The 15,199-nt window shown below is 39.6% G+C and overlaps 1 protein-coding gene across 6 annotated transcripts in view; it reads right to left on the reverse strand.

Annotated features, from left to right (window-relative positions):
• Nucleotides 1–708: 708 nt before the first annotated feature.
• elavl2 (ELAV like neuron-specific RNA binding protein 2) overlaps nucleotides 709–15,199 on the reverse strand; it is a 36,334-nt gene continuing 21,843 nt past the window's right edge. For 5 of the 6 annotated variants that reach the window (XM_075451251.1, XM_075451252.1, XM_075451254.1 and 2 more), the window contains exons 4-8: nucleotides 10,206–10,309; nucleotides 7,067–7,220; nucleotides 5,192–5,417; nucleotides 4,436–4,474; nucleotides 709–3,039 (exon numbers count right to left, since the gene is read on the reverse strand). In XM_075451251.1, coding sequence (XP_075307366.1) covers nucleotides 2,709–3,039; nucleotides 4,436–4,474; nucleotides 5,192–5,417; nucleotides 7,067–7,220; nucleotides 10,206–10,309 — 854 coding nt within the window. In that variant the 3' untranslated portion in view covers nucleotides 709–2,708. The remainder of the gene's footprint in view (nucleotides 3,040–4,435; nucleotides 4,475–5,191; nucleotides 5,418–7,066; nucleotides 7,221–10,205; nucleotides 10,310–15,199) is intronic. The other variant, XM_075451255.1, reaches the window with a different exon arrangement.

Below are 15,199 nucleotides of genomic sequence, written 5' to 3' on the forward strand. Positions count from 1 at the left end.
TGGCACATTCAAATCCTGAACTCTGCTCTAATTATGTTGGTTACATGTTTTTATTTTTTTTGCATTCCCACACTTTCAGATATGGATTTAAAGCTATAACATAGCCATTGGGTGACGAACAGTACCTTGACCAGAACAGGGTTCCTAAATGGCCGAGCTGTGCAGCAGTTTGGGAATATTTTGGGAAATGGCCCCATCTACCCAAACCTACCACTTCATGACATTTTTTTATTTGCTTAAAGGGATGTGTACAAAAAGCTGAAAAGCAGCTGGAACCTGAGGAAAAGCTCTTTGTTGCTTAAAGTAAAATCATCTCCGCCAGTTGCAAATGAAGAACGATCCCATGAGCTGCATTGCCCTTCAAACTTATTTATTGATGTACTGAACATTGAAATAATACAAAGTATCCAAACAAAGTAAAGAACATGTACATCCTTTTAAATAGTCAACAAAAGATATTCTATTCCAAAAATGCTGTGAACCAAGTCAGACTATACAACTTCAAATAAATAATCATTCTCATTAAGAATTGAGATAAAGGGGGGGGGGGGGGTCGGAGGGAACATGTCGTCATGCCAGACCCTTCTGCACATCTCCCCCCCCCCCCCCAAGACCAAATCAACATTAAGAGGTTACGAAAAGAAAAAGTGATTTCCGACGATGACTGGTCAGGCATGAAAAATGTACCCCCCCCACCCCACCCACAGCAGCAAGTATCACAACTCATCTAGACTTAAAGTTTAACTTTTACAAGTAACACAAAGAAGAAATAGATAAAGAAAAAGCAGTTGCAAAGAATTATATAATGCATAGCACACTGCTCATTTATGGGGAAGCATGACTAGTAATTGGCTGAAGTGCCAAAGCAGGATGCAGGTGCAGTTTTTAGTGCATCTAAGGCTCAACCAGCCTCAATTTGTTCGGTCAAGATTGAAATTCTGACAAACTTTTGCAACCAATTTTACCATCGTTTAAATGCAACTGCTTCACCGTCCTTCCCCAAAGAGAATAAAGCAATATACACCTTTTTTTACGATTTTAAAGACAGGTTATATGCATTACGTATATATATGAGTATGAAAAAAGTAAAGTAGTTCAAAACTGTGGTTTATATCCATTCTTTACCACATAAATATATTTATCTATAATGTTTATATATAAAAAAAACAAAACAAAACAAAAACAAATGTCTATAGTTTAATACCTTTGTTTTTTGTTTGTTTTTTTTTTGTTTTTTTAAACGAAGCAAGACTATCTACAGACCAAACCACCAACAAATTTGATGCACGGTAATGCAAGTCCATAGGACGACAAATCAAGTATTTCAACTGAGGATAAACCAAAAAAGGTTAATATAAAAGAAAAAGAAAATACCTTACATACTCCATGAAAAGAGATTAAATTAAAACAAATAATAATAATATCACACTTTCCAATGAAGTCCAAACTATGACCAAAAGAAGTCTGCCAAATACTCAACGTAAAAAAGGACTTATTTACACAGCTCAAAGCTCGGGAGTCATCTGATTCTTCAGACCTTTTTTTTTCTTTGTTTTTTTTTTTAAATGCGGCTGCCTTCATCGGCTCGTCCTCAATTTTTCATACAAAGTATGTAAAAACCCCTTATGGTTGATATCCAGACAAAATCAGTCTGATGATACATTGCAGGTACACCACAAACCACCACGAGCTCCATCTGAAAGGATTCCTTGAGGCAGAACTGATTCCTAATCCCTCGTTTACCTTTTAAGATCTCTCCTTATTGTAATTTTGCATGCACTTTTTTGCAAATAAATTTTTATTTTTGTCCGTTTCCAAAATCTAAATCGGAAAGCGAGTTGCTACTCGAACAGACGACCGGGATGACTGAGGACCCACAGATGATTTACAAATGAAACCAGCGATGTCACCGATTCTATATTCTAAAGATAATACAAAGATCTCAAAAGGTATCTTTTACATCATAAATCTCTCCAGAAATGTCAACCACTGCAAACTTTCTTGTAAAGTTCAAAAGCTCACAAGGTGTCATATGAAGATATTTCTCAAAGTATCCAAGTCAAAATATTTTGTTCCAGGTCCAGTAAAAAGTTTCTCCAAATTTTTCTTTTTATAAAAATAGATGCTTTTTAAACCCACATCAAAGAGGTTCTTAGCTCTTTGGCAAGGTACTGCTTTAAGAATTTTTTTTGTCTTTTTATCCGTTAAATTTACAATAAGCAACATTATGCAGCCAACCGAGAACCAACTCATATTACAAGAAACTGGCAAAAATCAACAAACCAAAAAAACAGCTCAAAGTAAGTACTCGCTAATCACTCAAGGCATAACGCACCTATGGCAAATCAGGACACAGAAGTACAAAGAAAGATCACAACACATAACCTTACAAGACTTACTGCTTCAAAGCAATGTGCAACAAAATGACAAAACCTATAGGAAAGTTTCAGGTGGTCCATCTGTAAAAACAGCAAGAGATTAAACATGGCAGGCGTTCAAACCTGCGGGATTTTTTCTGTTTTAAACGATACTGAGAAGATTCAAAGCGTAGCGATGGAGGAAAAAGAAAGAAGAGAAAAGAAAAAGACCACATTGTTGGACGCTAAATATTGATTACAAAGCTGTTTTTACTAATGTAGAAAGTTACGGTCAATTCGCTTCCATTTTCCATTTTCTGGTGAGTTTTCTAGAAACAATCGCAGTGGGTTTTAGGCTTTGTGTGTTTTGTTGGTTTTGAATGAGACTTGCAGAACTCTGTCCCCGAGGCGGTATCCATTCAGGCTAGCGATGGCCACAGCTGCCTCGTCGTAATTAGTCATGGTGACAAAACCAAATCCTTTGCACTTGTTTGTGTTGAAGTCGCGAATAACCTTGACATTTGTGACGGCTCCAAACGGCCCGAACATCTGCCAAAGGATGCTTTCGTCTGCGTCTGGAGCCAAGTTGTAGACAAAGATACACCAGCCAGTGCCCGCATGCCCCGGGATGTTGATGCCAGCCAAACTGGTCACCCCGTCAATGGCCATGGGAGAGAACCTGCTGTAAGACACAAAGAGGAACATGGTTCAAGGCAAAAGCCAAAACGATCAGAAACCGGGCCTCTTTATAAGACTCTCTCAGGCCGACCAGCTTTATAAAATCTGACGGGTATCCATGGGGATCAGACGCAGCCATGCTTCATCCTGAGCCAGCAATTAGCGCTGCCGCCATCCTTTCATTTCAGGAACTACGTCATTAACCATCATATGATCAAGATATTCTTTTCCTACGTTAGGTTAGAAAGCCAACTTACTTACTGTACATCTAAGAAGGTTCACCTGTTCACATGAAAACACAAGCAGCTTGTAACCTTCTTAGAAACTGTCACAGTTTGGAGTTTGCAGATCAACAAAACGGCATATGATCATTTCCTCCAACTAAGGAAAGGGATCATGATGAATACAGACAGACCATGCTCTGTGTTGACCAGAGTCAGAGGCACAGAGAAGCCCTGGCCACCGGTGAATACGGCTTCGCAGTTTTAAGAAACAAAACTCAGAGCACTTGGAAAGCCTATGAATTATTGCAGCAGGTGTCACATACGATTAGCTGCTCCAGTTGGCCTCTCAGGGAACATCCACCATGACAGGTGTGCTCCAGCATCAAGGACACGGAGAGATTTGGCGACAAAGACATCCGCCAACAAGCAAGGCAGAAGAGAAGCCACAATTCTGCTGTTCTGCTGGCGAGCTGGACTTCAACACTCACAGAAGACAAAACTGAACTTGAGATCACTTCGCTGGCAAATCCTGAGAGACGTCTGACGCAACCAAGTCTAATATAGGACAGACCTGTCCATAATAGATCAAGGTAAGGAAAAAAAGGTGCTCAAAATACAAGGATGCAATTTTGTGCAATAGTAAGTAAGCTTGTAAAATCCTGTCCTTTTTGATGCAGGCAGTGCTTTAATCTCTGAATCCCACTGTGCCACTGCCATATATGTTATAGTTAGGATGAGCTGACTGTAGCACATTAAAGTCCCAGCGGAGTAAAAACAACGCTATGATTTTTATTTTAAACCAAAACTGTGCTCAAAGCTGTACATTAAGTATAAATGAGTATTGCTTTGACATCAATTAGCTGATAAATAAGTCATCTTTAGACAACAGTCCATGGTCTCCTGCAGCCATTCTGCATCTCCCGGCATCACTAAAACAACATGATTCCCTCTCTCCAACTGAATTCCACACAGGCTCTTCATAGTATTGCATGCAAAGAGAAGCATTTTCTTTGATAAGTGTTTCTTTTTTTTTTGGAATCGGTGCAGCTTTAACTACCTACGCAATGGTGAAATGGGAAAATACTCCATCAGCTCTCTTGTGTTAAATTCCCTCAGGATCAATTAAAGCAGATTATGAAATTTAAAAAAAAAAAAAAAAAAAGGAAATCTGCTTACCTTTTGACTCCGTAAGCCATGTTCAGCAGATTGTCCAACCTTCAAAAAACAAATAAAAGCACACATCAGTTTCATTAGAAATAAGCCTGTTTGGAGGCTGATCCATTGTGAATGAATGACAGATGAATGATAGAATTAAAGTCTGTTAAACTAAAGTGAATCCCAAGACTATCGTGACCTTTATTAACCTTTTGACTTGTTTTCCAATAATCAACCCACACAGCGCAGCCAACAGGGGGCTTTGAGTTCATGCTGAAAATCTACAAACAGCTGATACTGTAGCAGTGTTACAATGAAAAATACATTTCCATCTACAGACTTCACAAATCACTGATCAATACAGAGCACCAAAAACTACATTTATGGATTCTTTAGCAGCGTCTCATTCCAGCTGAAAAAGATTCTGGCAGTGCATTGATCAGATCATCTACCAGGGCGTTACTCATATCATTTGGATTTTTCAGTCTATTCAAACGATGGTGTCGTAGGCCTACATCTGCAACAGGAGGAAGACAGCAAAGATAAGAATGTGAATATAGGAATGAATTATTGTGTCCAGAGTATTGATGAGCTCTAACACAGAATACTTTTAGTATACCGCTGAGAGACTATTTAAATGCTAATTTTATTTTTTTTATTTTATTTTAAAATGCCTCAGAGAATCCGCTTGGTTTGCAGTTTTAACTATGCTGGGCTGTGATTGGGTTTTTTTTGTTTGTTTTTTTGTTTTTTCCTTTTTTGATGTGCCCCTTTTACCTGAAGCGTTGTGCCTGCTGTGCGAGGGGTCCTGGGTACCTTCGATTGGGTGACTGGTACAGCTGGGACAGCAATGCCTGGCTGGTCTTCTGGCTCGGGTTGTTCGCAAACTTGACCGTAATGGGTTCAGTGGCACCGGGCGGCTTCTGACAGTTCAGACCTTTGATGGCCTCCTCAGCCTCAACTCTCCGGTCAAAACGAATGAAGCCGACCCCCCTGGAAACTCCTGAGGAGAGCACATTGACATTTGTCTCACAACGAGGTTCTTTAAGCAAAGAAAAAAAACCGATACATTTGAAGAGGAAACTATGCTTTTTATACATAGACGCACTAAATACTTGCCAATGTTTTTCTGCGATATGGTTATATGGTTCGTTCTTTCACTTCTTTCGCTCAGACCTTCTGAGCACAAAAAAAAACTCTAAAGAGTAGAAATGCACAGCTCTGAAGCTGCATTATAATGCAATACTGTGTAATTTTTCAAAATTCAGGATCCAATTTCTGACTTTTTTTAATAAACATCTGATAGAGAAATAGCTTTTTATGCATTTCTCAGATGAGCCACGGAACTGAGAATTTCACTTCAAAGTTTAAAATTGCCTACATGAGCGAGACTTTAAGGAGTGAGATTCAGAAACACACCAAAACACAGACCTTAGTAACAGCCCTTCCAAATCGATACTACAGATGTGCAGAAACAGGATAAACACTGGAGCAAAATATGATTGGTCACTCGTGCAGGCGGCAGACCGACTCCAGGAGACAGCAACATGCACAGGTTTCTTAAAGCGGCACCAATAGAACATTTAAAGATTACTATAAAATAAACTCATTGTATGCTGCTTTATTAGTAGCAGGTTAATTAGTTTGCAAGCCAATATAAGCAAGTTACAACAAACGTCTACCATTTTTAAGAAATATCTAGGAATCCAGTTCATACAGCATCTGCTTTCTATGACTGAGGCATCAAATAATTCAACATTATGAATTTTTAAAGCCGATTCCTTGAGCTCATTTACCTCTTGCGGCCCTCTTGGGGCACCAACACACATGTAATTTGTCTGTCGGTCTTGTTTATTCCAGCAGCCCATCAGTGAGACTCAGTGTTTCGTCTGTGTCATGCCAAAAAAGTAGTCCACTCCTTTAGTCTTTCGTGAACACTTCACTACCCATTTTAGTATTCATTTCCTGTTAAATGCTTTTCTCTCACTCTCACTGCGCTTTTGCAGTAATTGACTTGAAGGCCATTCGATGATCGGGCTCGTGCTATAATCCTGGTTGGGTTTTTGGTGACTGCAGGTTGTTGGATTAATACTGAAGTGAAACGGAAAGAGAATTCTCCAGGAATGTGTGCTTTTTGTTTAAAAAATATAAAACATTCCCACAATGCCTGCCAGAATGATTATGCGTTTCAGCAGCACATAACCATTGGGAAATGTTGCTGAGAGATTCCGTTTAGTGTTTCGCTGGGTTCGGCTTCCACTCGACAGCTGAAGAATAGAAAATGTAACCGTTCCAAATGCATTTCATTTCTCGATGTAAAACAGGCATCACATGCACACCTTGGGGACGGAGAGAGAAAAGGGGGCGAAAAGCAAGAGGCGGCAAGTGCCAGCAGAGAGGAGACTGAAGGGAAAGAAATTATGAAGCACCGAGTCCTGCTACTTTACACCCATTTTCATATTCCAGCGATGCATATTTATGAACACCTCGAGTGGAAAATTGCATTTTTGGGAGCCTCATACCACCACCTCTGATGCATTTCTCAGCCCTGGCTGTGACATTTTGTTCTCCAGTCCCAAGGGAAGCATGGAGGGGGGGCAAAAAAAAAAAAAAAAGGAACAAAGAGGGGGAAAGCTGTCATGTTCTACTCACCAGTCACCTGGTCCACCAGAATACGTGAGGTAATGATGCGTCCATACTGAGAGAAGAGCTGTTCCAGTTCTTTCTGCGTCATGGTTTTTGGCAAGCCGCTGACGTACAAATTTGCATCTCTGATGGAGGCGGAGCTTGGGCGGGCATAAGAAACCTACAAGTAGACAGTTCACATGAGCAACGGCAGGTTAAAACTCCAGCATTGTTTCAGGCAACATAAAATACAGACTCCACTCCGATGTGTTGAGACTTGAAAGACAACTCTGCAGATTGGAGCAATTATTGACACAAATAAGTGCTTTCATAGCACGAAAGTAAAAATCCATGTCAACTGCAGATGTTGTAGTCTGTCGAGCACATCTTAGGGCAAATCCAACTTTTAAATCTTTCAGCTGAAGCAAAAGTTTTTATTTAACCCAGAGCTGTGGGATTGTAGTGTGCAATTTTAAGTAGAGGAGCTGTGGAGAATAACCGATAAAGTTCTTGGTAAGAATTAAAATCAGTGTCATGTAGCCAGAAGAGGCCCTTTACAGTCTACACCTGCTAGGTCAAACATATCTGCAGTCACACAGCTAAACACCGACTGCCAAACAGACTCCACAGCCGTAACTTTTGCTCAAATAAGCAAAGCGAACAACGTGCTTCCCGTTTACCAAACAGGATGAAGTGCACTAATCTGTGCTGTGGCACACACATTTGGAGCAAAAGCAATCTGCCCTGGCTCCCCAAAAAAATTCAGATTTTGTTGGACCACCTTTCACTTTGACAGCATGCATCTACCATGCAATTATTAAAATACGCTGATACAGTGTCACAATATTCAGTTCCAGAGTTTCGTTTGTTAATCAGAAAGCTACGTAAAGTCTTCTTCTCCAGCACATCCTCAAGATTCGGAACCCTGGTGGTCAATCCATGTGTGAAAATCATTCCTCGTGACTCCTGAACCACTTTGAGTTGGTGAATCCTGACGCTGTAATTTTGGAATATGTCCGTGCATTTTGTTTGGGAACCTCTTTCATCTCATTGTGCCAGGTTTCTTCATTATAACTGTTGGCATAATCTTTTACAGTCAAAGAGTGGTGCACAGCAATTATGTTATGAATTGTGAATATTTCTCTTTTCTCTGTGCAAACTAAGGCTACGTTCACACTGCAGGTCTTCGGATTTTTCTAGGGATCTAATCTCTTATAATTTAAATGCGACCGCCATCAGACTGACGTTCAGAAGACGTGACGTCAGATGTAGAATGCCGTGTTTAGGAAACTAAGTATGAACGCTACACGTCAGCGTGTGTGAATCAATTCTGAAGTTGCGGCGCAATCAGAGCTGACAAAACTATGTCCAAGTGCTTGCTTTGTCTGTCGTTTACTTCATTTCTAAAATGTGAACAGAAGGAGCAGTTTATCCCGTGGCTGAGCATTTCCACAGTCCTGCTTCTCTGCACATAAAACAGACCGACATGGAGGTGAAATGAGGTTCATCTAAGATTAACAGCATGTTATTGGCAGTTTGGTACCACGTATTTGAGGGTTAGCGAGTGCAGCCAAGTTAGCAGCAGAGACACCAAGGCACTGCACATTTGTATATCATTGTATGACACAAAGAGATTGTTGTCATTTGAAGATAAAGCTAAATGTGTAATTTTGGTGAAGAGATGACCTTTGAGGTTTTATCACTGCCAGGGGGAAATGACTCAGAGAGTTTAACAGGCACATTTTCTGTCCATTAGCTCAGAATCCTGAATGAGTTGAGGCATCAGGCCTCTAAAAAGCTCTTAGAAATAAATCTAGATAACAAATAGTAAGGCTGCCTCTCAAAACTCATTTAGTCTTTTTCTGTCTCTAAAGTTGGGATTACATCACCTATCTGAACAATAAATGGGCAGCATAAATACATATGTAAAAACACAGAAGTTATGAAACTGAAGGGAGAATACATCATTACACCCTTTAGTTGTCTTAAAATTTTTTTTTTTTTTCCAAGCTAACCAACTCTATTTATGCAGACATGTTTCCAATACGATGTGTGGAGGAGAATTAGAATGAAAAAGTCAAAAGATACAACCTTTTCCCTTCTGATGGCTAATGGTTTTTAAGACCCAACTACCAGTTACCCAAACAGCAGAGAAGCTGCATTAAATTACTGTCAGACTTGTTAAATTGTCCCCTTTCTGCAGTCTTATGCAACAACCGTCTCAAAGGCATCCTTTCTGTGCCCACACATGAGGGGGAACTCCATTCAGTGAACACACCTGAAAACCTGCCCTGAAGGGAAGGCTGAAAGTGATAATGAAAGCTAAAGCTTCCCGTCCACATCCAAACAGCTCTTGCATCCCATCACCTCTGCCGCTCTCCTCAGCCTCACACTTTATTTGATGCTAATATTTGCAAAGTGTATTCCTCTACCTCACTAGGGTTTATTTGCACATCTGACAGCAGCTGGAGAACTTTGGATGTGTGATACATAAAGAAATGCTACCATGTACTTTCAGGGGCATAAACTGAGATGAAGGAACTGAGGCAGAGATGCGGAGAGAAGGATGTGCTTCGCTTAATTCATGGAAATTAAGTGACTCATAACATATTTCACCGTCAACATCGGCACAATAAGTCAATGCTGCACGCAGAAATAATCAAGAGGGGAGCCTATTAATTTGGTATGATTCAAACAAGTTTGACAGTAAAAACAAAAAAGGAAAAAAAATAAAAGGGGGGGGTGTTGGACAGAAAATCTCTTTCATCTCCTCTGCCTGACATGAGGGCGAGTATCATGTAAAACCAAAATAAAAATAAGATACATCTAAAAAGATGGCTTCACCATCCACAAATACTGCAGGACTATATGAAGCAAATTAGTTTTCCACCAGCACATTGAGCTCTACACTGCCTGATGAATGTTAATGGCGGCCGTGTCCCTGTAAAGGCATACAGCAGAGCCACAGCGCATGCAACCATAGAAACAGTTCTGCTCTACTTGAGGCCCCGGCAAAGCCGCCTGTGTCCAGATTAACAATAGGCTCCCTTTCCATCCCACTTCGCTCCAGCCTCACTATGCTTCAACTCCAGCCTAGAGAGCGAGACATCAACAGCATATGTTGGTGTTTTGCAACCCGTGAAATGGAAACAAGAGGACATCTTACCTTGATGGTTTTGGTCTGAAGTCTCAGGCCATTTAAGGTATTGATGGCCTTCTCTGCATCTTTCGGGTCAACATAATTCACAAATCCATAGCCTAGGCTCTGGCCTGCAGTCATAAGACAAACAAAGAAAAATGTTAAAACTAGAAGCTTAAAAAAAGCCAACTACAAAAACTGACATTACAACTTAATATGGATAATGACCTTTGACGAATCTTTGAACAAGATGAACACCATTTTATTTTGCTAATTAACAGCAAGAAGTGAGTAGTAAAGACAAAGATTGATCATTTATTTCCAGAGCAAACAGGTCAGATTTTCAACAAATATCCATTTGCATTACAACCCATGAAAGTTCTTAAACTAGCACTTAGACAAACATGATTTAAATTAAAAATGACAAGCAACTGCTCTGCTGTCACACCAACTCATCTATGATGCATCGAGGTAGCCGAGACTTGATGCGTTCCCCTCCCTGTGCAGTTTATCTCTATAATGCACAATAGATTGACACCCACTCTCTGTGCACGGAGGCAATTCAATTTCTTCCACCCACAGTCCTGGGTTTCTCCACAGCTGGTCAAGTTCATCAGCTCGAGCAGTAGAATCGATAACACATGTAAACTGAAACCTTATCTAACACAATGGGAATAAGTTAATATAAACCTGAACATAAGGCTTTGGACTCCATCATCACAACGTATCTGAAACCACAGGAAAGCGCCCGTCCACCCGTCTACATTTTATGATCATCACATTGTAGATTTGTTTGAGCTTAGTCCTCCTTTATGGACACTTCCACCTCCATTCTACTTTTCCCTCATGTGTGTCCAACTATAGAAGTTCTAGGCATCAGCTATGTACCATTGGGACATAGCATTTAAAACATCTCTTTGCAACCCCCACCAAAACAAGAAAAAAATAAATAAATCCTTCAGGCCAAACTTTTCTAAATGTTTTGGCTGTTGTTCATTCGTGATAAAGGGCCAAATGTGGTCTCCCTTGCTTTATCTGCCAAATGTAGGTCTGGCAGATAAAGCAAGGGGGTGGGGTGTGTGTGTGTGTGTTGGGGTGCCCACCAGTCAGGTGGGAGGCAAAGTTCAATAAGCATTTTTTCCCTGTATTCTAGCAGGGATAGACAACTCTCATACCTGCTGTGACAATGAATCAAATCAGATCTTCTTACCATGTGATGTTTTTTTTACTCATTGATCTATTAATCGTTTCTCTAAAGTTATGCTAAAGATGAGTGCATGCTTATTACTCTAGGTCTATACCTTTAATTACATATGGCACAAACTCTTTGGTTCAGTAAGTTTACCTGCTACTGGCTGATGAGAAAAAAAAAAGTAATATTAGATGGCAGCAATGTCATGCTGGTAAGGCCACTGTTTATGGTACAGCCATTTAGAAATGTCATATTTTGCCAATTCTCACTACAATTTGTAATAAACATTAAAGACAAAACATAAGCACAATCTGCACCCTTTTCACAGAGTAACATATACAGTTTACCCTCATCCAGCCTGTGTGAGGCATCTAACACTTCCATACTGAAGCAGAAAGCTAAGAAATATAAAGGAACAACATGAGAGAAGTTATATTATGACAAAGAGTTTAGTTTGTGTTTTTTTTATTTAAAAAAAAAAAAAAAAAAAAAGGAACCTTGATCCTCGATTAAAGCAACATTTAACTTCTTATTGTGCTCAAGCCTGTAGGGCTATTTTAGGAGAATATGTACATCACAGTTTCTGACCGGCCTATACTACCTACATCTGTGTGAAGAAACTAAATTAATAGTTAAGAGTCTTGCAGCCAACTTAATCTTTGAACTTTTTAATATCAAGTCATTTCTGAAGTATAAATAGAGATTTACTATAATCGTCATTTTACTCAGATGTCAGGAATAGTTCATCAGAAGTAGAACAGGGAATATACAGAACGGTTTTTCATAAATTACAAAAAAAAAGATGAGACAGTCAAACATTGCTTGAAGCAATTAGTTTTTCTGTACAGCTTAACACCCGATATGCATCCATACTGGCTTTCCATATTAGCACCATGAGTCACTACTCTCATGGGCTGCTCTGTGATCAAGTGAAGTTCATGAACTTGATTTCACCTTGCACAGCAGGAACTGATATAGCTACGAGAAACGTCCCAAGCCTTTGAAATAATCTGGAAAAATGACACTTCCACTTAAGCCTGGCAGGCACAATGCTACATGATGCACATGAGTACACTAAGCTTTTACTCTATTGATTCAAATGCAACATCTGCAGCATCTCCTCATAACCAAGCCTTCTAACGAACAACTTGCACATTTTTACCCTTCTTCAAATAACGGGAGATATGTTGAGATCCACTTTCAGAACAGAGCATCACCGAGCTTTCAGTAAAATACCAGTGCTGTCCGCAGTGGGAGGAAGATGACAAAGACTAAGCTGCTTCTGCTGCAGCATCCAAAGCACGAACATTTAAAGCAAAGAGGAAGCACACGTCTCTCTGGTGATTACTCTGCATCTGATGTAGCACCAGTACACAGATGTAGGCTGGCTTAAATCCATTGCCACAGGGCCAAGTGCGAGACAAAGCATCAGAGTCTGAAGGGGATAGGTTTATGTAGAGCTGAAATCAAGAGCTCCATGCCTGAGAAATGACTTTGAGGCTTTGAATATTAAACCAATTTTCCTAACCCAATTCTCTCCTTTAAATTAAAAGGGAATGAAGAAATTAAGAACAGTACTTTATCTGCTAAATATATAATGGCATACTTGTTTGATATCTTTGATTAGCAAAGCTGACCATAAATCCATCATTGTGCATCATCAGGGATCAATACCCCCTTCTGTGATTAAATTCGTTTAAGACAGGGCTGTTAATATTCTTTCACATTTACTGCAATAGAACGTCTTCAAACAACTGCCAGCTGCAGAGCCAAAGACCGGCTGTGTATTTCACATTTCCATAAAAAGAAAATGCCCTTCTTCAAATCAGATTTCTAGTGATATGAACAGACTTTAGAGTTTTCTGTAGCAGACCTCATCCAGACTCTTGCTTCAGTAAAGATGTTGGTGCAACTGTCATCCACAATTCAATCCAACACGAGTTTGACAACAAAGGGATTTTTTGCATTTTTCCCCCCACTCAGCAGTTCTCGTCTTGTACACTATAAATCAACATGACACGTCCAAGTTTTTAAAAAAAGGTTTTCAACTTCCCAACACCGATCTATGAATCTATGTAATATAACACATGAACATACACAAATCAAAGTATTCGTTTTATTTCACCCAGGTTTAGATTTTCAAAAAGGACTAATGCTGCATTTTGTGCAACATGTGAAAGGAGGACGGGATTAAAGTAAACTATTGAGAGAGACTTGTACATCCAAAAACATTTAACATGCCAGTAGTCGTCTCACTGGAAGCTGCGCGAGTAAAACATTTAAAGGAAATTTCCAACAGCTATTTTGAAAGTACTCAGCACTAAATTAGTATTGAGCTGCCCTTGTTTCCACAAACTATGTTGTATACAGAGCCACGTGAATTTTTAATGACTTTTAAAAAAAATGTTGTTAACAGCCAACATTAAACATGGTTTCAATGTGCCAGTCTATAAACTGAGTGCATAAAGCAAATGGTTTTCTCATTCAAACCAAACTTGGGCTATTTTCTGCATCAACAGAAGCTCTTTGTCCATCTTTTATTGGATGTGGCATCATCCTTACCGTATATGTAAGGCCTCGTGATTTTCAGTCAAGGGCAGACTGATTTCAAACAATTTTGTTAATTTTCTTCTTTCTCCTTTAGTCTGGGTAACATTTACACTTTAACTGAATATGGAGCCTAAAAAGCCACATTTATGGTCAACCCATTTCACACAATGATCAAATCCATTCTTTATATGCATGGATCCTTCCTCATGCCTGACTTTACAATTTCTGCATGTGGACTTGATTAGAAAATTGTGTAATCAGTCAATAAATGCGAGCCACAACCCTTAGCTTGTGGTTGACTGTTTGCTGCAGTTAGACATGAAACAAAGTTTCTGTCTGTCCACATGTGCAACAGAGTTGATCCGATTCTCTTAAAAAAAAAGTAGAAAAGGGAAGGTAATAAAAATGGACCTTGAACACTTGACGGCATGCACAAAGAGGTTGTTGATTAGGGCTGCCACGATTAGTCGACGTTGTCGACAAAAATCGATAATAGAAATAGTCGACAATGAATTCCATTGTCGACTATTGTCGCCAGACGTGTTTTTCCAACAGTGAGGCATCTCACTTAATTACAATCTCTGCCAAGAGTCGCACATGCACTCACATGCGTCTGTCGAGCGGTAACGTACACAGAAATGGCGGCGTCCAACACATTAGCTACGCGTGCCAAAACTTCTAAAGTTTGGGAGCATTTTAGCCTGGATACGGCAAATAAAAAGATAACTTGCAAGGTTTGCAAAGCAGACCTTGCGTATCACGGCAGCACCTCGGTGATGCACGAACATTTAAAGAGAAAGCACGTCGGGCAGTTAAACGAAACGGAGTCTGACTCGCCTCGGTAAGTTTCAAGTAACATTCAAGCCAATATGTTTTGTTTTTGATGTACATTTTATACGCGTTTTTTCGCTTTAAGAGAGCTTTAACGTTATGCCTGACACACGTATTTTAAATTAAATGCATGCAGTCCGAAGAAGAGAGCCACCATGGACCGTTGAGAATTGTAAAGTTATTTTGCAACAGACTGCAGTTGACCACTGAATGTACTTCACAAAATGCACTTTAAAAAAAAAAAAAAAAAAAGGGACAGAGGTTTATTTATTTATGGATTTATGTCTATACTGACTGAGCACTGTGCCTAATTGGTTTTAGATAGGACATTTTTATTTACTTTTTGTATGAATCAGCAGCAGTTAAGTTGAATAAAAGATGCATTTTTCATTGAAGTACCCATCTTTCTTGTGTTTATTATCATTTGCCACATAATTAAAGCAACTTC

This window comes from Odontesthes bonariensis, chromosome 19 (assembly GCF_027942865.1).
Source record: "Odontesthes bonariensis isolate fOdoBon6 chromosome 19, fOdoBon6.hap1, whole genome shotgun sequence".
In the NCBI taxonomy this organism is placed as follows: Eukaryota; Metazoa; Chordata; class Actinopteri; order Atheriniformes; family Atherinopsidae; genus Odontesthes; species Odontesthes bonariensis.